The following is a 23,089-nucleotide window of genomic DNA, read 5'->3' as shown; positions in this document are numbered from 1 at the left end:
GCTTGTGATGAAGTAAATAATAAACAGTTCTAAGAAAAAAGTTAGAAAAAAGCCATTGAAGTCCAAATCTTCAAAATAAAATTACTTAATATATTTGAGAATCAGTTCAAAATGACAAGAATTTTTAACTAAAAATGATGTTCATCAAAAACTTATTTATATCCTGGAAATTGAAAAGAAAATTGTGTTCCTCTTTTGCTAAAATGCACAATGAGCCATTACAGTGGCAAGAATTCATAAAATAGAGTACACATGAAAAATGTACATGAGGAGACAGGTGAGAGGGACGTTTTTTGGTGCAATAGCATTTATTTTGCAACCAAAGTGTGCGCACATGTGTAAGTTTTTAGGGAAAGGAAGAGTTTCAGGAAATAGATGATACAATTTACAATGAGTATTAACCTTTCAAAACAAACACATACTCATCTTACCACAGGTTGCTCGGGTTTCTTTTAGGAAGGTTGGCTGATTAAGGTACGTAGATCCTGTACATTCACCTTAAATCTGAACCCTAAACATTAGCACAGTAGTCTCTAAAATTTGCAGCTGTTAGACCAGTTGAGCCTGTATCACCTGAATCTAAACTAATAGGATCCTGTTGACTTCTCTAACGTGTTTTCGAACAGTCGGGAGATTAATTTACTCATAAAGTGAAGTCGATGAAGCTTGTTTTTTTTTTTTTTTTAGAACCTTTGACCTGGAAGTGATCCCATGTGTCACTCGTTTATGCGTCCACATCTGGGAAAGGCTGCACTGATACCATTCCACAGGGTTCACTCGATATCCATTAAATCAACATGTTCTGAGAATAGGAGTCCTCAGGCTTCTTTAGTGAGAGGGTGTTGCATATTTCACAGCCTGTGGGGGCTGTTAATGCAAATATTACATCTCTCTCTACTCCTTTGGTTGTTTTTGTCTCACTGTCTTTAATCCCACAAAGACCACCAGGTATAGCTTGGCCAAGAATGTGTTGATTCCTTCATAGTATTTAAAAGGAAAAAAAAAAAAAAGAATGTGTTGAATGGAGATTACATTTTATATCCTTTCCTATGTCTTAGTGCCTTGTGGGATAACTCCGGGGTGTCTCCTGACAGGCAGGGCGACAGGTCTCTGTTGAGATTGTCTTACCGGGAAGTTTTAGGCAGGAACAACCTTCAGACTCTGAAGTAGCTGGGGATCACTTGGGATGTCTGCCTTACAAGAGTTAATGAGCATAACTCAAGCAGGTTAATAATATTCCTTAGTAGCCATTGGGGACGGCTTCCACTTCTGCCACCCATGCAGGCTAACGCAGGGCATGCGGTAGCTGCTCCAGTGGGATCTGTAAAGGAATGAATTTACAGGGACAGTCTGAATTTATGGGGCATTTATAGGGACAATTTGGAATAGACCTAAAAAGGCATTCCAGGTGATGAACGATTTGTCAGCTGCCAGAAAATTAGGCAAAAGGCTTTCAACCCACTTCCTAGTGTGATGCGATGTTCCTTCCTATGCTCCACCAGGGAAGGCAGGTCCGCCCCGCCCACGTGGCGGGTACATACCTAGGCTTGGAAATGCCGCGACAGGGCTCGGGTCCCTGTCAGACTTTCCACTCTCCACGAGATCCTGCACGCTCCAGTTCCACAGGCAGGTAGACACCGGGCCGGGAGTCTGTGGCTGAGCCCAGTGCGGGTGGGTCCCTGACGGTGGGAAGGTGTGGAGGAAAAGAGGCCGCCAAAATGTGCCTAAACGGGAGGCCAGCGATCAGGAGGACTCCCGGGCGGGCCACCGACTGGCCCGGTGACCTTGGGAGAGCGACTCCGTGTCGGCCGACGTGTCGAGCCCGCGTCTACCTGCAGGTCCGGCGGCTGTCAGTCTTCCTCCCTCCTTTCCCGCCTGCCCACGCCAGGTAGGCCTGAGCCGGCTTGTCCCCGGTGAGCCGATGACTGGGGTTTCGGTGTAGACCGCCCAGCCCAGGCGGATCCGAGGCCAGAGACACGCCGGGGCGGGGGAGACGGGGCGGGGAGGTGACGCGCGCCGCACAAGCAGGGACCCGGGACCGCGGGCTACCCCGCGGCCAGGTGGCAGAAGCAGATGCCACCTGGTCCCCACCGCCGCCTCCCAACCACTGCCCGCTGATCCTCCTCCGCAGCGAGTCTGCGCTCCCTGCACTGATCCTGAGGATCGGCGCTGAGAGTAAGACGCAGACACGGGAAGGGACCAGTCTTTGGGGAAACGCGAGGCCCAAGACGGGGGGGCTCCTGGTGAAGAAGGGACGGCCAGTGGCCTGGGCCGGCATTTCCGCGATCCCGAGGCGGCAGAAGCCGGGGCCCTGTGCCGGCCGGAGGGCGCGCCCCGCCCCCTGCGCCCCTCCTCTGCCTCCCCTCCCCTGCCATTCTCTTCTTTCCTCTCGTAGCCCACAATGGGGATGCCGTCCTTGCTGCTTTGCGGGCTATCCATTGCTCTTCCAGTATTTGTCAGAGCAGGTATGTTCAGTGTGTTCTCGGGTTGCAAGGCTGCCCTCGTCCCCCGGCCTCCAGGGCTCTCATGGGGAGCCCCCACGCGGACTCCTGGGGGGTCACGTGGCCCGCGCGCCTGGCTGATGACTCTCCGCCATGGCCAAGCGGAATTCCGCGGAATGGGAAACAGCAAGTTTCAGTTCGAGTGCTCTGATGCTCGACCCCAAATGTCACCGTTGAGCTTTGAGCTGACTTTGGAGAGGAGAAGGCATTAGGCAAATTTGCAAGTCTACTTGAGTGAAAATGCTCAACTGGAGCTACTACTGTCTATTTCACATGACAAAGGATTATTTCATGACCGGAGTGAAAGCAAAGAAGCCATCAATAGCACAGATGTCTTCTAAAAACTACTAATTTGGTATCAATGAATTTGAAAAGTTGAACCGGTTTTTTAACAATCCATTTTGGGATGAGATACCTTTCACTCAAGACAAAGCCAAATAACTGAGTGGCAGAGCAGAAAGAGAACAGGACAAGGAGGGCTCTTTTTCTCTGTGGGAGGAGGAGGAAAGAATTGCAGGTCTTAGAAGAGAAGGGAAAGAGGGAAATCACTCCGAATAAGGAAGAGGTTGCTGAGGAGGAAGCTGGGTTAATTGTGTCTTATGGATACATTTGAAGAACTTGGAATTACATTAATACTTTCAAATCAGCAGGCCATTTTTAGGAAACTCCCAGACTAAGGAAACCTCCAAATAAAATTTCAAATTGGCTAGAAAATTGGAGAGGCATTCGTTAAAACTAATGATAAATAAAACTAGCGTTTTCTTTCATGATTAATTATTTTTGTTTCTCCATTTCTTTCCCTAGATGTATGCAAGGACATTCATAAGCCAAATGAGATGTCTTCAGTAGGTCAGCCTTTTGCTTTTAATTGCACATACCCTCCGATAACATCTGGGGAAGTCAATGTAGCATGGTATAATAATTCTAGCAAAATTCCAATATCCAAAAACGTTAAGTCTAGAATTCACCAGGAGCAGACTTGGATTTTGTTTCTCCCCCTTGCCTTGGGGGACTCAGGAATCTACCAATGTGTTATAAAGTAAGTTCCTCATTTAAAATAGAAGTAACTCTTATATGTGTATATATTAATCCTTTTTGGAAAACTCTTTTAAATTGCTAAAAGATAATTTTCAGTGAATACATTTTAAAACAGGTTTTTAAATCATTTTTGAAACATGATATGCATCTTTTCCGATTGCAATGGTGCCTTGGGCCCACAAGGCATGTTTGTCCCTACATCATTGCTGCCATCTTTCTCATAATGCCAGAAGTTTTTGTGACAGGTAGCACATCCAGATAGGAATACACCTCCGTTCAGCCCTTTTCATAAGGAATCTGGGCAAGGCAGAGATTTAGCAGTTGGTAAGCATGGGGTATGTTCCAAAGCCCACCCAAGGCCCTGTGCTGGGAAGAAATATAAATGTGTGACACAGGCCTTGTGGGGATGGTGGCAGCTGAAAAGCCTGCACCCCATCAAAGGTAGCTGTTTATTCAGCTCAAGACCATCTTCTGATTCCAGGGAACCTGGAAATTAGAATTTGTGTGTGTGTGTGTGTGTAACTTCAATTTGTAATGCTTTGTAGGGCTTGAATAAAACACATCTGTAGACTAAATTTGGTCTGAGGGTCACAATTTTGTGACTTCCATACTAACTTTTGTGACCTTAACAAATTATTTGATCTCTCTGAGCCTTGGTTTTCTTGTCTGCAAAATGGAAACGATACCGGCCTGACAGGGTTGGGGTGGAAACGAACTGAGATCATGTGTCCAGTAGGTGCTCCACTCCCCCTGTTTTGTTTTGATCCTGCGGTAGGATTTGCTGGCCCCTTTCTGTGTCCCAGGACGGCCCATTTCCCACTCTGTTCCATGCCAGGTTCCTCATTTCCGTACACCCGACAGACTCATGGTACAAAATTACTTACTGGGTGGTGCACAGTGGAAGTGGTCATTAGCTTTGTTTGCCTGGCTCCTTTCTGCAGCCTTGCTCATTAAGAGGTCACCGTTGAGGGGTTGTGGAAGTCTGCTCTCCCATTTTAACCTAGGAGGTGAATTATTAACTAGACTTGAAGATCATACATCACACAAATTCATCTGGATTTCAGAGCTAGATTTAAAATATTTAAATCTGGGAGCTGTGACATAAGGAAAAATAATCTTTCATGGAAATTAAACAAAGACACCTTTCTGTCATGGAAGAAAATGAACATGAATTCCCCCAGATTGTTAACATCCAGATGTGATACATATTCAGTAAACTGTATATTTTTACTTTGAAATAATTTCAAATTTAAGTAAAATTTGAAAGAATAGTATCAAGAACTCCTGTCTGCCCTTTGTCTAGATTCTTCATTTTTCTTTTATCAAGGGATTTATTTATTCAATGCATTTAACAAACTCTTATACAATATAGGACTGTGTGCCAGGTTCATTTGATCCTTAACACCCTAGAAGGTAGATTTGATTATATCCGCATTTTACAGATGAAAAAACTGAGGCACAGAGAGGTTAAGTAACTTGACAAAAGTCATCCAGCTGATAAATGGCAAGACCAGGAATCAAAACGTAGTTAGCTTCCAGCATCTGTGTTCTTTGTGATTATGCTGCCTAGTGTAGATTCTTCATTTTTAAGAACATTTTCTCACATTCACCTTATAATTTTCTTCCTCACCATATATATGTATATGTATTTTTCCTAAACCACTTTTTAAACCATTTAAGTTATATGCATCATACCCTTTTACCCCTTAGTATTTCAATGTATATTTCTTATTTCCTTTCTATGTATATTTATGTATTTCTTAAATAATCATAGTATGGTTATCAAATTCAGAAAATTTAACCATCATATAATACTTTAATCTATAGTCTATATTCTAATCTTGTCAACTGTCCCCTTGAGGACCTTGATAACTGTTTTCATTCCTTTCAGTAGAGGGACTAATCCAGGATCAAGTGTTGCATTCGGTTGCCATAAATCTTTAATTTCTTTTAATCTGGAACAGTTTCCTAGTCTTTGTTTTTCATGACATTGACATTTTTAAGGAGTACAGTCTATTATTTTATATTATATCCTGCTCTGGGGTTTGCCAGGTGTTTCTTCCTGACTGGGTCCAGGCTGTGCCTTTTTGGCTGGAGTGCTAGGGAAGTGCATGTGTCCTTCTCAGAGGCACATGACGTCCATGCCCCTGGTCAGTGATGTTCGTTCTGATCACTTGGTCAAGGTGCTGTCCAGTCTCTCCGCTGTATAAATACCATTGGTCCTTTTGTAATAAATGATTTTTGAGATGCATATTGTTTTGTTGGATACAGAGGGTTTGCACAGTGCCTTCAAAATTACTTGAGAAGATTTGAAGCTGAGCTAAATCATTTGATTTTGTGATTGTTTAAGAATTTATGAGGTTTCAACCTTTCTTGCAGGGGTAGAGACAGCTGTCACAGAATACATGTAAACCTAACTGTTCATAAAAAGTATTGGTGTAATGACACTTACGGACACGGTCTACCAAGTTTATCAGACGAGTACAAACAAATACTACAAGTTGGAAATGATGACAGTCTTACATGTCATCTGAACTTCCCGAGGAGTTGTGTTTTGTATCCAATAAAATGGTATAAGGTAAAAAAAAATTCTCCTATTGATATTTTCCCTTCTCTTCGTTAAAACCCACTTGTTTTTTCTAGGTTAAGTTGTATCTTTTAAGGCAGAATTGGTAAAGAGATTTGTGTGCCTAAGATAGATTTGTTAGCTAGTAGGTATTGACAATGTTATCCTGCTAATTATTTATTTTAAAATATTTGGTTATTGTAGCTTTGGAATATTTTATTATTTGGATCCACCACCTCTCCCAGTTGTCTTTGTTTTTAGGCTGTCCGTGGCTATTCTTTTTTTTCTAACATTAATTAATTTGTTTGTTTGAATGGGTACTACCTGCATACGGTTTAATAATCACAAATTATTATGTCACCCCCTGGAAAATGTTTTTCCTGTTCCATATTTGCCGTGGGCCCATCACACTTTCCCAACAGGTGGTTGCCATTATTATTTCCTCGCTATTATTCTGGCATCATGCTATACAAGAAAATAAAAATATATATAGTCTAGCCTTTTCTTTTTTATGAAAACAAAGCATCTTGAGTTCATCTTTCTGCACCTGTGTTTTCACCTTCAAATGTTCTCTTTTCTTGACTGCGTTGGCATATGCTGACATAGAAGTTGTGATCCTTGGTGTGGAGGAGCACAGGCTAGTTATCTGAGATTGGAATTAGTTTTCCCTAACTGCTGATTAGCACTTGCCGGCATAACCATCTGGGTCATTAATTTTCTTTATGAGAAGGTTTTCACCTATTGAGTCAATGTCTTTAATAGTGATAGGATTATACAAATTTCTTACTTTCTCTTAAGCCAGTTTTGGTAAGATTTTGTTTTCTAGGAAATTGCCTATTTCATTAAAAGTTTCATATATGCTGGCAAATTGTTTATTATCTCATCTCTTTTAATGTCTGCTTCTCTGGTAAGTTTCACCTGTAGTCATTATTTGTTGTCTTTCTCTGTTTCTCTCTCTCTCTCTCCTTCTCTCTCTCTCTCTCACACACACACATAGTTACTTGATTAGTTTCATCAGAAATTTGTCAGTGCTATTACTGTTTTCAAAATGCAAAGTTTTTGCTTTGTTGATCCTCTCTATTTTGTGTTTCATGTTCATTTAGGTTCTTTGATTTTCCTCTTCCGCAAGGAATGTGGAAATGAAAGTCCTTATAGCTGTCTTGTAATATACATTTGTCAGTGTAATTTTTCTAGGGTACATGACTATTAGCCCTAGAATTGCTAATTTGTAGGGCATGAATATGAGTAAAGTATGCAACTTTATTGAGGTTTCCAGATTGCTTTACAAAAGTTTTTATTGGTTTATACTCTCACCATGAGTATTATAGATTTCCTAAAACCTTTTGTAGACATTGTATTGTAAGACTTTGAGTTTTTAAAATTTGGTGGTATGAAATGTGCCTTATTGTTGTTTTACTTTGTTTTTTCTTAATTATTAGTGAGATTTACCACTTTTTAAAATATGTTTATTGTCCATTTTTGAATCTTCTTCTGAACTGCGTACTTAAATCTTTTGCCATATTTCTTTTTCTTTTTTTTCCTGCCATTTCTTTGCTGACTTATAGGAGATTTTATATATTTATCTACCCTGGGTACTAAATTTGGCATGCATTTAAAAAACCCCATTTCATTGAAGTATAACATACATATAGAATGCATCAATCTGGCCAAGTGCAGTGGCTCACGCCTGTGATCCCAGCACTTAGGGAGGCTGAGGCGGGAGGATTGCTGCAGGCCAGGAGTTCAAGACTAGCCTGGATAATATAGTGAGAACTCATCTGTACAAAAAAATAAATAAATAAAAATACACCAATCATAAGTGGATGAGCTTGATGGATTATCAGAAAGTGAATACCCCTTTTAATTACCCCCTCACATCAAGGTCAAGAAAGAAAACATTACTAGCACCACTTAAGGCCCACCTCTTGCAAAAACTATGCCTCCCTAGTCCCCAAATATAACCACTCCCCCGATTTAACACTGTCATAGATTAGATTTGCCAGTTTTTCAACTTTATTTAATTTGAATAATATTATATGTCGTATTTTATGTCTAGCTTCTTTGGCTCAATAGCAAACCAGTGAGAATCACTTATGCTGTTGTAGGTGGCTAGAGTTCATCCCTTTTCATGGCTGTATAGTATTTCATTATTATTGTTATTATCTGACTCCAGTTATTTCCAGTTTTTGAATATTAGAAATAAAGTTGATATGAATATTCTTATATGCTTGGTTCGCTCATAAATGCAGTTTTTGTAAAGTATTTTATATAAGAGTGAAATAGTTGGGTCATAAGGAATATGTTCAAAGTTAGTAGAAAATGCCAAAGCATTTTCCAAACTGGTGTGCCAATTTACAGTTCCAGCAGAGGTCTATAATATTATTTCTGTTCCTATATCTGACAACACATGGTATTATTAGTCTTTGTAATTCTTGCCATTAGATTGACTGAGTAATTGTCTCTCATTTTGTGTCTCCAGTTAACAATTTCCCTGATAAATGATAAAGTTGATCTCCTCAAAGTTTGTCTAGTGGCCATTGTATGTTGTGTGTGTGCACATGTCTGTGTGTAATTTTGTCTGTGGAGTGCTTGTGAAAGTATCTGGTCTACTTCTCTATTTGGTTGTTTTGTCCAGGGGTACCCCAGATTTTTCTATAATGGGCCAAATAGTAAATATTTTAGGCATCAAAAGCCAGATGGTTTCTGTTTTAATACTCAGCTATTTTGGTGGCGCAAAAGCAATTGTAGACAATATGGAAATGAATGGGTGTGGTTGTATTCCAGTAACATATTATTTACAAAAATAGGCAGTGAGCCAGATTTGGCCCATGGATAGTTTGCTAGCCTCTTGTTTCATCTATTTATTATTGATTTGTAGTAGTGCTTTATATGTCTAGATATTAGTAATAGTTAAAAGTGTTGCGACTATGTCTTTCTAGACAGTGGCTTGCCTTTTTACTCTCATAATGGGGTCTTAAACTTTCTAATTTTAATGTAGTCTAATGCAATAATTTTTCCTTTGTGATTAGTACTTTCTGTGACTTGTTTAAAAATCTTTTTCTGCCCCAAGGTAACAAGATATTTTTCTATATTATCTTCTAAAAGTTTTGATTTTTTTCTTTTTCTATTAACATAGTGTTAGGTAGGGTCAAATTTAATTTTCTTCTGTACAGATTTATAGTTTACCTGTCTTTTCCACGTTGCTTTACATGCCACCTCTAATTTAAGTCGAACTCTCTGTAGCATTGCACTATCCTATTGTTTATCCTTGTTAATTATTATGGCATTAGATAAGTCTTGTGAGTTTTGTATAAGTCCTCTGTTTTTTCTTTTTCCTAAATGTTGTCTTGGCCATTCTAATTTCTATTTCTGTAGAACCTGGAGGTGGACTCAGAGCTGTGATTAACAATCCTGAGTGGGCATCAAATTCTATCCTATGGACCCTTTAAAAACTCAGATGTTTGGCCTCACCCTCTACTAACTGAAACAGATCACCCATGGGTGGGGCTCAGGCATCTTTATCTTAAAAACAACCCCTGGGCTTGAGAAGGCAGGAGGAGGCCAGGAGGCAAGCAGTCTGCGGAGGAGAGATCTGTCTCACCAGCTCAGATTCAGGGACCCGACCCCAGTTGTGGTTCTATTTTTGCCACTAGCTTGTTCTCAGACTTTGTATCACTTCTTGGGCCTCGTGTTCTCATCTGTAAAATGAGAGATCCTCCAGGGATCAATCCTCCAGGTACTTGGATCCTGTTATCTTCCTGGTGCCATGTCTAGCGTTGGGATGCAATAATGAGCAAGAGTCTTTGTCGTCAGAGAAGTTACAATTGACCAGAGGAGGCACACAAATCAACTTTTATTATCGCCTGCGGTGAATACAAAGAGAGGAAAATTAAACCAGACCCTGGGAGTGTCTGAGGAAATGCTTCCTGGAAAAGGCAACTGTTGAACTGTGCTTGAAGAATGAACAGCAATTAAGCAGGTGGGGCAGTAAGGAAGGTGGGTAATTAGAGGACATCAGCATGTGCAGAGGTATTAGGTGAGACAGAGACTGTGTTTGGGTGAGAGCTTCAGGCACAAGTGGCCGTGGGGCTAGGTGACGCTGGGAACTAGAGGTCTTGTATGTGAATTGAAACATAGCCTTTTCCCACCTAAGATATTTCAGGAGTGAATGCTACCCCAAGAGAATGACATGATCAAATTGACATTTGAGAAAAGTCCCTCTGTGGCCACTGTAGTGAGTACACTGGAAGGGCTTGGGAATGGTGGCATGTTGGTCACGTGGGCTAGTGTAGAAATTCAGTTAAGAGTTGGGGCTTGTTTAAGAGTGTATGAAGCAGAACTGAAAAAATGAGGGAAAAGGAGAAGAGGAAGTGGAGGACGCATGTCTGATGGCGCCTGTTTTCTCCAGTAATTGTAGGGAGATGTTATGGGGGAAATTTGGAAGAGTGATGTAGGTGAATAGGTGAAGGAGAGAATTGAAGGAAAGGCAAAGAATTTTCTAAGCTAAAGCCCATGAATTTTTTGTGGTCCCAAGATACCCATTCCTCTGATTATCTCCTGTCCCCTATTGCACTCACCTGGTTGTGGGTGTGGAAGGAGGGATGAAGGGATCCATCAGGACAGGGGTTTTGCAGGGTGGATGTGCTGGAAGGACAGAGGGACATGGAGGCGAGGTATTGGGAAGGGAGTGATTGAAGTGATGGGCACGTGAGTCCAGGATGGGTAGGAAGGATAATTGGGAGAAGTGGAAGAGTGGGGTGGGCTGATTGCAGTTAAGATAGAAAAGTGGGTTGGATGGATAGAAAGTTCAGATAGAAAAATATGGTGGATATAGTGGGCAGAAACTACCCATGGTGAGCCTTATTATCCTGTAGAAGCTATCAAGCTAAAAACAAAAACAAAAACAAAAACAAAAAACAAGAACAAAACCACCAAACTACCCTATATTTTCCAGAATCGCCTACAGCTAAGGTTCTGGATATGATTCAGTGTCTCCAGCTGGCTTTGCTGAAAGGTGAGGCTGGTGAATCTTCCTGCCTTTTTTACTAGAAAGCACAGTCCTGGGGACATGGACATTTCTGCATCCGTGTTCCAGGGTCCAGACTCCAGCTTTGTGGGAGCTGAGCCTTCCGGGTTCTTTGTTGGGGTGGCTCTTCCTGATGTGGCATGAACTGTGTGCTCGAGTAGCCTAAGTGGCAACTCCTGGTCTCTGAATTGCAGGTGGTGTAGTTTGGGTTGCATTCCCGCTTGGGTGTCGTGGTGGAGGCCGCAGCTCTCCTGGTGAGCTAGTTCTGCAGCATCCTTTTCTGCATAAAAATAGCCAGAATGTTTTTTTGTTTTCTGCTATTAAATCCAGACTAAGAGAGTTGGCCTCAAAGCATTGTTTTGAGGATTAAATGACATCAATCTATCCACTAAGCATTGGTACATGATAAGCACCTGATAAATAAATAAATATTAGATATTGTTATTTAGTTAAAATAAAGAAATGAAAGAGCTGGAATAATAGAAAATTATAATCAGAAAGAGTATACTTGATTTTAAAAATTTTGAGACAAGGGTTCTGGGTAAGTCCAGGCTATATCTGGGAGAATTGAAAACTGAGAGGCATCAAGGCAGTCCTTGAAATTGAAGGGCTTCTGGAAAAGATTTGGTATTTAAAAATCTATTCAGATTTTTTTAAAAAAAATAATAGCTTGATAGTCTCTGCAGGATAAAATGGCTCACCATGGAGGGTATCTGCCCACCATATCCATCATATTTTTCTAGATGGTGAAGTATCCATACTTGGAAAGGCAGTAATGTTTCCAATTTGTTTTTTATTCCAATCCCAAATTACTCCCCATTGCAATGGTTTTCGCCCCCACCATTGTGCTTAATCTGTACTTGCTGAGGTTACATATGGCTCTTCAGTTGCCAAACTAACATTCATTTTCAATCTTGAGTGTGATCTCCTGGTGACATTCACCACTGCTGGGTACTCCCGTCAGCTGGGAACTCTCTCCTCATTCCCTTCCCAGACTTATTCTTTGTCTCTATCTTATTTTATTTTATTTCTGGCCCTTTTTAGTAATCATAACTGGATTCTCATCCTCTATATTTGGGTCTTATATTTTGGGGCTCCCATGGTTTCAGCCACGGTCATCTTTTGTTCTTACTTCACTTACATCCAAATGGAAGATTTATAGAACCATCTATCTACAGGTGCCTCCCGTCTCTCTCCCACCTTGATCTTTCTCCCAACCTCCAGAATCTATTGTCGAGCAGCCTAATATACATTCATTCTACTTAGACATTCTTCACCCCACAACTCACCTCATTCACCATGTTGAGAGCTACTTTTTATCTTACCCCAAATCTGATCATTTTTCTGTGTTTTCTTTGCCTTCCCTCTCCTACTGAACAACATCTTTGCATACCCAAGCTTAGATCATAGAAGTCCTGTTCCTTCTCCATATCCCAAATTTGTCACTAAATTCTGTGGATTGGAACTGCTTAAAATCATTGGGTTTTTGTACCCTTCTTGCTATCCCCATGCTCTTGCCTTAGTTCAGGCTCTATTTAGCCTCAGATTATGGAAAATAGCATTTCCAATTGCTTCTTGGTCTTTTGGATTGCTCCCACTTTAGTCCTACACACAGAAACTGGAAGGATCATTCTCAAAAGCAAATCTGATCATCTTATTCTCTTGCTCTAAAAGCTTCAGATGTTCATCTCCTCTTCACGGTTTTCTAAGGCTGGGCTCCGACTGCCTCACCAGTTTTACCCCCATCGCTCTCCTGCACCTACCCCCTCTGAGCCAGAAAGCTTGGGGCTGCTTTGTGTCTCTGAAACACTAGTTGCTGGGTCAGGGGTGTTCTTCCTGGCACCTGGAATATAAAAGGCACTCAAATTGTTGGCTACTATTATGATTCATATTTTAATTTTAAATCTTGTTAGTGAGATATCATCCCCAAATTTTAAAATAAAAATCAAAGCTTGCTGAGAGCTTAAACTCTAAAATAATGCTCCAGTGGGTCAGAATAGAGGCAATCCAAGTTACTTACTGTAAAGGGACAGAGTGGCCCTCAGCTGTCAAGGTTAAACTTTAATATGGTTAATATTTGTATATCTTGCAAGAAAAGAATGAGTCCAACAGAAAGGGGACTGCTCAACAACAGAATCATAGAAAAGGAGGCCCAGAGACTGTGCCTCACCAGGGACTATCCAGGGAAAACTGTGCAGGGAAGAGGTTTCCAAAGTCCAAAGTCTCAAAATTTGTGCTTGTCCATACCCTAAAGAAGGAGACATCACACTATTAGAGTCTGATGCCTTCACCCATCTGACTCTGATCAGTAATTTCCATTCTGTTTGGTAAGTAACTATCTGATTATAATTTGGTTTCCCATATCAGCTGTTTACAGGGAGATAATGTAAGACTTCTAGGAAGTCATATTCCACATTGTAAATGAACAAATGCTCATTCTGGCATTATTTAGCGAGTTTCACCCTGTAAGGCAGAGCTATTCACATTCTTGCAGGGATTGAGAATGAAATGTAACTCTGAACTGTGGCTAAGTAAGGAGAGAGCTCAATATTTAGGCAATTAAATCTTTATTTAATTAGGGGTTTACATGTTTGTTTTATCTATTACAGTTGTCCCCAACCTTTTTGGCACCAGGCATTGGTTTCATGGAAGACAATTTTTCCATGGATGGGGCGCAGGGGGTGGGTAGGGAGCTCTGCAGCCCAGTCCCGAACAGGCTGTGAACCGGTACCAGTCTGTGGCCCAGGTATTGGGGCCCACAGATCTATTAGATCTTAGCTTCCTAAGGACAGGGACTGCATCTAAATCCTGCATGGCCAGGCCTCTCCCAGTGCTAGCAAAGAGCAGGAACTCAAATGCCTGAATGAATGAATGGACTCAATTAGCTCAGCAGTCACTCTGAGACATGGAGCTTCCTGAAGGATGAAGAATATGTTTGAGAGTGAGTTCAGAAGTGGGCCCAGAAGATGAAAGAAGTGGCGATTAGGATGAGAATGTGAGCCTAGGACAGGGCAGAGGAGTGGTGAGGCTTGCCCTCTGGGTGGTTGCTGACAATTTCAAGAGAAAGGCCTTCCTGAGACTGACTATCTTCAAGTTGGGTGGGTGTGCAACTGTGTCCTTGTTGATGCGGTGGAGCCAGAGGGGGACAGGAGAAGTGATGTGATATCTGCTTTCTGTAAGTCTGGCTGGCATTTTTTGACTATTGTTCTAATAGGATGTTGGTGAAGAGTTATTTTAGATTTCTATCAAGTCTAACCCCTGATGCGTGGAGAAGATGTGATTGGGCCTGTAACACAGTAGAAGCAGTCATTATTCACCTGGGCTTGCAGTCTTGACAAAGGGGAGTGGGTCCATTAGATGGGAGTCCAATAAGGGCCACGGGCCCCTGCAGGTAGAGGACATTCTGACCTGCTCATGTCCTCCTGCACAAATCCTTTATGACCCAGGCCCAACATTCCTCTGTGAAGTCTTCCTTCTGGTCTACTTAGGCCTCTCTCCTCCCAACTCCTATTAGACTTGATGTTTGTATCACTCATTTTAGCATGTAAAATATTCTTTGTCAAATCTTCTGGACATTGTATCTATCTATCCTATATTGATGAATCATCTGTCTAGCTATCTACATATACACACACATGCATAAAAACTGGGCAAGGAATTCTTGTTTTGTGTATATATCCATCTATCTTGTCTTTCTACCTACCTACCTATCTATTGTCTTCTGCTTAGATTGTAACTTACGTAAGTCAAGTCCTAGGGACCACATAGGATGGTGCTAAGAGAAATGCAACTAGTATCCCCAAATACTCATTGAATTGAATTTTGTTTTTCGGGTTTTTTTTTATTTTTTTGTATTTAGGACTGTAAAGAAATCAAAGGAGAGCGGTTCACTCCTTTGGGAATCAAGCTTTCGGTGAACAATGTCTCGGCAGAGGACAGAGGGAGCTATGCATGTCAAGCCAGACTGACACACATGGGGAAAGAGTACACGGTTTTAAATGGCATCACTGTGAACACCAGTAAGTGTGCTTGTATCTGTCACCTTGTCTTCCTCTTGGCTTTGTGGGAGCTGCCTTGAGGCTTTGGTCTTCGGGTGGAAGTGATTCTGGAGCTTGGTTTTCCTGATGGTGAGGTGAGCAGGCTCTCAAACCTGTCACCATGAGAACAGCAGGAAGGAAGTGTGAGGGAAGATGCTGTAAGTATCTTACTTCTCTCATCTGAAGAAACAAAACACTCAAAACTCTGGGCTTCTTTGTGAAATTAAATGAGATCAGAGTAGCTACTGGGGTGCCTGACAAAGCACAGGTGCTCAGAAAATGGTAGACGTGATTCCCATTACTCTCATCCTTCCAGCCTTCACTGTGGATACCTCCATGGGCCATTGCAGCCGTGGCCTCGCCTGCCTCGAGCGCTGCAGAGTTCCCGGTCTCTGGATGTGGTCCCAGGATAGCCTGCTGCTCACGGGGTTTCAGTTCTCAACTCAGGGCAGCCAGCGCTCTTCAACATATGCCCTGGAGATCTGGAAGTAGAATCTTAGGCGTAGAAAAAACTCTAAAAATAGTTTAGCTCAAGCCACTCCTTTAATAGAGGCTCCCCAGGAGGGGAGCGACTTACCACAGTTCACAAAGCTGTTAGTGTCAGAAACGAGGCCAGAGCTGGGGCCTTCAGTGTCCAGGCCAGCGTTTGTCTTTCTCAATACACTGGGCAAGGAATTCCTATTATGGTGCCTTTGGCTCTTCCGTTAGTAGAGAATTGTTTTTAATATTTACTCATCTAGATGGAAAGAACTAGAGGCGGGATATTTCTTTGACTTAGACCTTCATATTTGTCACTAATTTCTGTTTTCAAAGTACTGGGGGAGAGTGAGTTCTGACTTGATGGTGTGGCTCCCTGGGGGAGTGTCCCGCAGGGGTGGCTCTCGGCTGCCTCTGCAGGAGGGTCCCTCATTCCCTAGAGTCCGGCAGCTTCCTGTCTTCCAGCTGTTCTTCTAGAGAGTCTTTCCTCTCTAGTCCTCCAGTGTTCTTTGCTGCAATTACTTGCTTGATTTAAATGCTTTTTGGGTGGTCTTCAACTTTAATTTTCCCAATTAAGAAGATCAATTGCATAAGATTTTATGATTTTCATGCTCTTGGTTTTTCTGCTGTTATCTCTCTGAAAATAGGCACCTTCCTCACGTTCATGATTGAATCCCTGGCACCTAGCTCTAGGCACAGATCTGTTTATTAGCTGAAAGACTGGCTAAATAATGCTTAAGTTTACATTGGTAGCTGAGGGAATTTTTTGAAAGATGAAATGGCTAAGGTAAAATGAAGAATCCCTTGAGAAGTTGCTGAGTCCAATAGTCTGTATTTCACGTTCAATAAACATTTATCTATAATCTGCAATATGTCAAAGATTATATTAGACCCTGATAATTCAAAAATGAAAAGCATTGTTTCTTCTATTGAGAAACCCTCCTCCTGGTGGGAGAGAATCTAGAGATGTAGACGGATCATTTTAATATTATGTGCTAAGGATGGAGTTATAGACAGTGTCTGGGGAACAGGAAAAGAATCAGAAAGAGCCACAGGCACAACAAGCAAATGGTTTGGGAAGGCTTCCGAGAGGAAATGAGTTCTCAGCTGAATTTTGAAGGATGAATAGGATTTATAAAAGTAAGGAAGAGTCGGGAGGGGTCTCTAGGCAGAGGGAACAGTAGTGGAAGTATGAAACATCGTGGTTCATGTTGACTCTAGCACCGCTTTCATCAGAGCATGTGTAAGTGTGAATGAGGAGTGCTGGGAGCAGAGGCCATAGGGTTAGACAGGGGCAAGGTCAAGGGGGCTGCTTACAATATAGGCTCTACCACTCGGCTGCAGAAGGGCCTGTGCACGGTGCAAGTGCAGAGTTTCGGGGCTGCATTTGTGATGGGAGAGAGCAGTCTTGAAATGGTTGGAAGCTAGAGCTGAAGAGGGGCCTGAGGCCTGGAGACCACTTAGGAGGCTGCCGCAATATCAGAAGAGTGCTGGTAGTCTGACCTTGGGAGGAGGTGGTGGGAGATTTCTCCTCCAGGTGATCACTTAATAATTCTTTGCTGAGCACCTAACAAGGCCAGGTCCTGGGCTAGGCAGAGAGAACGTGATGTTGAGGAAAACAGCCATGACCACAGCTCTGATAAAGCTTGAAGGCTGAGAGGGAGGGGAGGCACAGATTAATCAGATAATCCACTAATGAGATGCGTAATTACTGGGGAGATTCAAGCAATGAAGGAAAGGAAAATGTGAGATCAAGCAGACAAGAGCCTGTTGAGAAGGCAGTGGCTTGGGGAAGGCTTTCTGATAATGATGATGCTGGTAGTCAGGAAGCATTACTCCCGTGATGGGGTGTGCGAGACTTTTACAAACTGAGGGAGGAGCAAATATGAAGGTCCCTGGAACAAAAGGGACCGTGGTGTGTCTGAAGGATGGAAAGCAGGCCTGTTGGGCTGGAGTGATGCTGAGTGAGGGAGATCATGGTAGGTGATGAGGTTGGAGAAGTACTCAGGAGCCAGGATCAGGTAGGAACCTGCAATCCACAGTGAGTAGTGTGGATTTTATTCTAAGAACAATGGCAAGCAGCCAGACTGATTGAAAACAGGGGAGGAGCATGACATGATTTTCGTTTTTGAAACTGCAGACTGGCTGCTGTGTACAGAATGATCCGTATAGAAAAGGAAGAGTGGTTAGGAGGGTGGTGTGGAAGGGCAGGTGAGACATCACATAAGCACAGTTATTAATAGAATGGTTGTGTTGAAGATGGAGAGATGTGGATGGGTTCAAGGCATCATAGGAGGTAAAATACACAGGTCTTAGTGTTGGATTGAATGTGGGGGGGATGGGGGGGTGGGTATGGCAAGGTCAGGTAAGCCAGCCAGGCCTTTTGGCATATGCAGTAGACTGGACGGTGATGCTGTCAGTGAAATAAGATAGCTCTGGAGGAAAATGAGATTTAGGAGTGAGACCATGAGTTTGGTCATTGGTAGGCTGAGTATGAGGTCCCTTTGGATACCCATGTGGAGGTGCAGGGCAGGCCATGGCTTCTATGGGTCTGGAGCTTAGAGGAAGGCCTGGGGGTAGGACCTTCAAAGTCATTAGCCTTCAGATGATAATTGAAGAGGTGGGTGTCAATGAGATTGCTTAGGAAAAGAATAGAGATTAGACAACAGAGGGCTTAGAAGTGAAGGAGGAGGCACAGACTGAGAAGTGTCAGGAGGTAACAGTAGTTGGACTTGATGATTGGTAAGTTGAAAAAAATGAGAGAAAAGCTGTTGTCTAGAATGAATTCCAGATTTTACATGAGTGTGATCTAGTGGTGATGGTGCCTTAACTAGCTGGGGGCAACTTTTGTTTGGGACATGCTGAATGTGAATAGTTTGTAGAATGTATAATTTTTATTGCTATCATAAAAGACATGCGTTTTTGCCTTTTTCCTAGCTTCCCTCTTATAACTTTTCCATGTTCCATCACAGATATATAGGAGGAATATGGGACATTTAAGTGATTGCTAAATTTTGATAGACAAATGGCAAAGGGAAGAAGGGAGAAAGACTAAGAGACAGAGAGTCAATACAGGGAGATGATCGTAAAGTGTGGTGTTAGGGTGAAAGAGTAGGAAGAATAACAGAAGGAGAAAGGGTGCAAAAGAATATGGAAATGCAGAGTTGGAGGATGGGGGAGTGGAACTGAAGATAAAACTATAGGGTTAATATTTCTCTCAAGCTAGGACCTCGGCCAGACCTTTGCTTTTAGCCACTGCTTGCAAAGTGTGTTTGGATTATTAGGTAGTGAGATTTTATTATACAACCTCAGCATTTATACTTATACCAAAATATAATGGCCAAAGTGAACACTCTTGATAGCTAAGCTTCTAGTTTTGTTTTGTTTGTTTTTTAGCAATTCAATTATTTCTGTTTGAAAAATATGTATTTATGGACTGATATTTTGTCACACTGTGGGTTTTGTTTTTTCTCAGCCAATGTTTATGGATGGTCTGCTCTGCTGTGCTTCATGCTATTGCATTAAAGTACTTGGGAAGGTATCATATGTGATTCTAATGCTATTTCCTTTGGATATGATTTCTTAGCAGAAAGAATCGGATATGGAGGAAATATCCCTAAAATCATTTATCCAAAAAATAATTCAATTGAAGTACAGCCTGGTGAGTAAAGTCATTGAAACTATTGAAATCACCAAGGGCACAGCTCATTTTGTATACGTATTCTAGTGACTATTTTGAATTTCAAGGGTGAAGATAAATCCCATACACATCCAGTTTCCAGCTTTGGATATACCTGAGCTCATCGGGAGAGGCATCAAAATGGAAAGCAAGAGAGCTGAAGCCTGGGGAAGTTGTGGTATCAGAGGTCTGGCAGTGAGCTTTATTATAAACTTCTTTATGCATGGGCAATAAAAATGTAAAAATAGTTCCTGAAAAAGACAATAAATGATATAAAACTACACTAAATAATGTTGATCAGGAATTTTGGATTATAGTAGCTCATGCTGGAAAGTATATGAAAGGAGTAGGGGAAATTATCCTGTTATATTCCTTAACTTACATAAGAAAAGATCAACAAAATTGCCTCTTTCTCAGTTTGTGATGTAAGTAGAGAAAAAGGGGCTGAAATTATTTTTTAAAACTTAAAGGTAATCACTAGTAAAATAAATATGTTGAGTAACTTATGAAAAAATCAAATTAAACAAAGTCCTCATTAAAATACAAATATTCAGATTGAGACAAATATTAAAATCAAATTACATGCTTTTCTCAAAAGACACATATCTAAAAATGCATGAACTAAAAGATTAAAAATAAATGAATAAGCAAGGCATCACTTGCAAAAATTAATGCAAAAATTAGGTTGGCAATATTAAACTTTCAATCTGATAATATGTCTTTTGAGACCAAAAAATCAAATGACAATTTAAATAATTTTATACTAATAAAAATTATAACACTTCTCAAAATACAATGTTTTATGTGTCTAATAGCAGTGCATCAAAATCTATAATGCTAAAAGTCTCAGAAATACAAGTCAAATATAATAAGACAATGTAATTGTTTCAATTACAATGGGAGATTTTAATATACTCAGGCTTTGAGACATTTACTAGGCAAATGAGAATCTAAATGGTTTGCGTAACATAATAAGAGTAATGCATTTAATAGATAGCGCACTCTCACATCTATGAAAAACTTAGAGTCCAAAAGAGGAAATTGTGGCATAGATCACATGCTACAATCACAATGCAATAAATCTAGAAATTTATAACAAAAGCAAAACAATGAAAATAGTCTCACTCCTTAAATATGTGAGGTGATGGATTTGCTAATTAGCTTGATTTAATTATTCTACAATGTAAACATATATCAAAACATTACACTGTACCCCATAAATACATACAGTTATTACTTGTCAAAAAATTTTTTTAAAAAATTTTAAAAATGTAAACAACAAATAATCCATCTCATAATTATTTGCTTTCTTGGTTAGAGATTAAGCCAAAGCCATAGTTATAGGATATTTAGAAAATAATGGTAGTGAAAATACTTCATATCAAACTTTATGGCTTTTGACCATTGTTGCACTCTAAACAAGTTTATATCTTTAAATATCATTGTTATTAACAATTAGTATAGAAAGAATTAAAATACGTAAACTAACCATTTAACTCTATAAACAAGAGTAACTAAACAACAAAAATAAATGTAGAAAATGACAAATTTATTAAAAGAAAGAACCAAACAGGATGATATGTCCCAGAGTTGGTTAGGGATTAAAGAGTTGAGGTAGGGCAGGGAGAAGAAGATAGATAACTTCCAGCAAATCTAATCCCCCAAATGCAGAGAAACCCAAATAAAAATTTAGAAATGTGAAAGATTATAAAACAACAAATGGTAAGAAGATAAAATCTGTTTAAAAGGCTCTAGACCCATATGTTTTAAGGAGAGTTATCTTAAACTTTACAGGAAATTATAATGTCCATAATAAAGGCTACTTGTCTACATATTATTCACCCTGTGACTACTCTTGTGGAATTCATAAACACCTAGAAAGACAAGTTTTATCTCTCTTAATTGACTTTGGTCCCTACTCCTGTCTTTGGAAATTCTAGCAATGTATTTAGACAATTAAAAGACAAAGATGTAAATCTTGGAAGGAGTAAGATAAACATATAGTTTTTTAAAAAATGACCTATGGATATCTACTTAGAAATTTTAAGAAAGTTATCTAAAATCTATAATTACTAGCAATTATTCATTAAGTTTATTTTAAGAAAAAATGAACTTTCAAAGCTAATAGCATTTTTACATGCCTGAAATAGTATATATTATGTAATTGGGGAAAATGACATTTGTAATTTCAGTAAAAATAACAAAATGTTAAGGAATAACTGAATAAGAAATTTGAAAAACTTGCCTACATTAAAAAAATGCAATCTTTTAAGGTAGAACATAAAAGAAGACATGCTTTAGAGTAATTTCTTACGGTGTTCCTGAATGGGAACACTCAGTGCTAAAAATGCTATTTCTACTAGATTAATATACAAGCTTAGTACAATACCAATTAAATTTTACTGAATGTCCTGAAACTTGTCAAAGCATTTCTAAAGTTTATGTCAAAAATGCTGGAAAGAGTTGGCCAAGAAAAAATTGAATAAAAGAAATAAACAGAGACCTTTTCTTGTAAGTAATTAAGGTATGTTAAGTTACAAAGATAGATGTTGACAAGATGGCTGACTGGAGCTACCTGGCACTCATCTCCCCCACAAGAAAGGGCCAAACCAGTAAATAAACAGCTACATTTTGACTGGAGTGTCTGAAGAAGAGCACTGGATTATAGCAAGGGGATGGTGGAATCCCTGTGGGCACAGAAGCCTAGGATAGCCATATAGAGAGGAGAGTGAAATGCCCTGCCTCTGCCATTCTGTCTCCCCTACCAGGATTGGCTTGGAGCCAGGAGGAACTTCTCTTGTGGGAAAAAGGTAAACAGGAGGCTCCCAGCAGCCTCTATTACTGCCACATACATCTGCAGTCTTTGCTACAGGAGAATCCTGCAATCCTCACAAGCCCTGAGCCTGGTTTGGGAAGTTGCCTAAAGTTCATACAGTTGCATTGCTACAGAGGAGGATCTCACCTTGCGCACACCTAGGCTGCCTGTGACCCCTGCTACTACAGCATGGCACCATTTGAAACCACAGCCACTGCTGGAGTGCATTGTGTTCTGGGGGCCAGTAGCCACTGCCTCTCTCCATCCCTAAGGCTCTACTAGCATCCTACCATGTTCATGCAGGGGGCTGCAGCCCCACAACCGTGGTTACTCACAGACTGGACCCAATGAAATGGCTACAAATGCCAGTGCCCCAGTCCACGTGGTGCCCTGTTCACCCAAGGAACAGGCAGCCCTACACTGTCCCTGTGCAAAAGACCCACTATGCATGCACAACCTGGGCCTGAGAACTAGCCAGTGGTCCTGCCCTTGGTAAGGCCATCCCCAAGCCAGTGGACCTGCCATGCAGGCACACCCTCAGCCTGAGAACCAGCCTGGTGGCCTAGTTCCATGCAAAGCTATGCCATTGCCAGCACAAACTCCTGCAGCCTAGGCCACTGAGGCACTTGAAGATATTAATATTACAAATATGGACTATAGCTGAAGAAACTGTATGAAGACTACACTACTATGTTTTCCCAGAACTAAGGCCAACACACCCACCTAACTGACACCTAGGATGCATCTACATGAAAAAGTCTTTCCCTGAAAAAACTACTCCATAAATTTGGAAGAGGTTTCTGTTGTACCACATGTGCAAATTATCAACATAGAGACACAAGAAACATGAAAAAAGAAGAAACATAATACCTCCAAAGGAAACACAATAATTCTCCAATAACAGACCCCAAAGAAAATAAAATTTACTAAATACCTGAAAAGAAATTCAA

At 40.8% G+C, this 23,089-nt stretch overlaps 1 protein-coding gene across 1 annotated transcript in view; it reads left to right on the top strand.

Moving 5' to 3' along the window:
• The first annotated feature begins 1,566 nt into the window (after positions 1-1,566).
• IL1RL2 (interleukin 1 receptor like 2) overlaps positions 1,567-23,089 on the top strand; it is a 45,027-nt gene continuing 23,504 nt past the window's right edge. Inside the window, exons 1-6 of the mRNA XM_069493855.1 lie at positions 1,567-1,630; positions 2,396-2,465; positions 3,306-3,540; positions 5,919-6,117; positions 14,991-15,150; positions 19,232-19,306. Coding sequence (XP_069349956.1) covers positions 2,402-2,465; positions 3,306-3,540; positions 5,919-6,117; positions 14,991-15,150; positions 19,232-19,306 — 733 coding nt within the window. The 5' untranslated portion in view covers positions 1,567-1,630; positions 2,396-2,401. The remainder of the gene's footprint in view (positions 1,631-2,395; positions 2,466-3,305; positions 3,541-5,918; positions 6,118-14,990; positions 15,151-19,231; positions 19,307-23,089) is intronic.

Source organism: Eulemur rufifrons, chromosome 19 (genome assembly GCF_041146395.1).
Source record: "Eulemur rufifrons isolate Redbay chromosome 19, OSU_ERuf_1, whole genome shotgun sequence".
Classification (NCBI taxonomy): Eukaryota; Metazoa; Chordata; class Mammalia; order Primates; family Lemuridae; genus Eulemur; species Eulemur rufifrons.
This window is presented reverse-complemented; position numbering and strand designations above follow the sequence as displayed.